This window comes from Eimeria acervulina, genomic scaffold, assembly GCF_000499425.1.
Source record: "Eimeria acervulina Houghton genomic scaffold, Eah_scaff119, whole genome shotgun sequence".
NCBI lineage: Eukaryota > Apicomplexa > Conoidasida > Eucoccidiorida > Eimeriidae > Eimeria > Eimeria acervulina.
The window spans coordinates 40,405-42,495 of NW_013550345.1; the positions used below are offsets into that span (position 1 = coordinate 40,405).

Sequence of the window (2,091 nt, forward strand, 5' to 3'; positions counted from 1 at the left end):
CTCTTTCCCTACACGACGCTCTTCCGATCTTGCTGCTGCTGTAGAGAAAGAGGCGGCTCGAGATCTTCATACAAGTCGTACTCTTCTTCCTGCATGAGTTTTGTAGTAATGATAAATATAAAAGAATAGACAAAGAGAAGGGGATTCAATAATAATTATAATTATTAATTATAATTATTAATTATAACTATAAATATAATAATGAGCGAAGAAGACAAAAGAAATAAATAAATAACACAAAAACAAACAAACGCAAATCGCTACTTCTAAACAATAAATAAAAAGCAAACAAACAGAACCCCTGCTGCTGTTGCTGCTGTTGCTGCTGTTGCTGCTGTTGCTGTTGGTATTGTTGCTGCTGTTGCTGTTGCTGCTGTTGCTGCTCTGTTGTTGGTGCTGCTGTTGTTATTTCGGATGGTTGCAGTTGCTGTTGTTGCTGTTGCGTCTGCTGTTGTTTCTGCTGCAGATGCTGTTTCTGTTGATACTATTGCTGCTGCTGCTGCTATTGCTGCTGCTGCTCGTGCTATTGCTGCAGTTGCTGCTGCTAGTGCGGCAGCAGGTGCAGTTGGGGTTCACAATCCCCAGCTATAGTGCTGCTGCAGATGCTGCTGCTGCTGCTGTTTCTTTTGCTAATGCTGCTGCTGCTCCTGCTGCAGCGATTTGTGCCGGGTTGCTGCTGCTGCTGCTGCTGCTGCTGCTGCTGCTGCTTGCGGGTCTGTAATAAACAACGAGAAGAGTAAATTAAAATAGATTATTGATGTGTATTTAAACAAAAATAATAATAATTTTTGCTTCATGCCCCTCTCTTCCCTCAGAGTTGCTGCTGCTTTGAAGGCGTCGCGCTGCAGCAGCAGCAAACCGCAAAAGAAGATAAGATGAAGTAAATAACCCAAACAAATAAAATAAATAAATAAAGCAAACAAAACAACAAAACAAACAAACAAACAAACAAACACATCTAAACACACCGCATGCAAAACCCTTACGCTGCTCCTTGGGGCTGCTAGGGTTTAGGGTTTAGTTAGGGTTTAGGGTTTATAGAGGGCAGCAATAGTAAATCATATGGCGGCAGCAACAACACCAAGAACAGGAATAACAACAACAATAACAATAACAATAACAATAGCAATAACAATAACAGCTTAGCTGAAGCAATACCGGCATCAGCAGGAACAGCAGCAGAAACAGCAGCAACAGCAGCAGCAATAGCAGCAGCAACACAAGCAGCAACACAAGCAGCAACAGCAGCAGGTGCAGCAGCAGCACCCCGCAGCTTCCGTTTGTGTAGCTCAGGCTGCAACAGTAGACTGTTTGGCAGCTGCGGTCTTAGCAGCAGCAGTAGCAAAAGCGAGATGTGCAGCAGCAGCAGCAGCAGCAGCAGCAGCAGCAGTGGCAAGAGCAGCAGCACCACCAATAGGATCAGCAGCACCGGAAATAGCAATGGCAGCAGCAGCAACAGCAGCAATTAGGAGACACCGGAGGAGAATCAGCAGCACCAGCAGCAACAGCAGCAGCAGCAGCAGCTGAGGCAGCTGCAGCGCGTGCCGGAGTATAGCAGCAAAGCATCATAGGCAGCAGCAGCTTTTGCTATCTTTGGGTTTGTATTTCTGCAGCAGCAGGAGCTGCTGCAGCAATCGAAGCAGCAGCAGCAAGGGAACCAACACCAGCAGAACAGCAGCAGCAGCAGCAAAAGCAGAAGCAGTAGCAGCAAAAGAAGCAGCAGGAGCAGCAGCAGCAGCAGCAGGAGCAGCAGCTGCTCTAGATGAAAGGCCAAGCGGGAGTCTCCTTTCCTCCAGACCCATTGACAACGTGCAGCAGCAGCAGCAGCAGCAGCAGCAGCAGCAGCAGCAGCAGCAACCGCGGCAGCTGCTGTAGCTGCTGCTGCTGCTCTTCTGCTTCACGCTGCAGCTATGCAAACTTGCAGCAATCGATACCCCTCTCAGCGGGCACCCCGTTGCTGCTGCAGGAGACCTGGGACGTAATTGCTGCTGCTGCTGCTGCTGCCGCTGCTGCTGCTCAGCAGCCGCAGCAGCAGCAAGAGCAAACACAGCAGCAGCAAACCCAACAAGACCAACAAGATGATCAAGTACA

The 2,091-nt window shown here is 48.4% G+C and overlaps 1 protein-coding gene across 1 annotated transcript in view; it reads right to left on the reverse strand.

Annotated features, from left to right (window-relative positions):
* Positions 1-95, reverse strand: part of EAH_00018280 (hypothetical protein, conserved) — a gene marked incomplete at both ends in the record, with an annotated part of 4,131 nt that extends 4,036 nt beyond the window's left edge. Inside the window, one exon of the mRNA XM_013397513.1 lies at positions 13-95. Within this exon, the coding sequence (XP_013252967.1) occupies positions 13-95 (83 nt within the window). The remainder of the gene's footprint in view (positions 1-12) is intronic.
* Between the last annotated feature and the right edge of the window lie 1,996 nt (positions 96-2,091).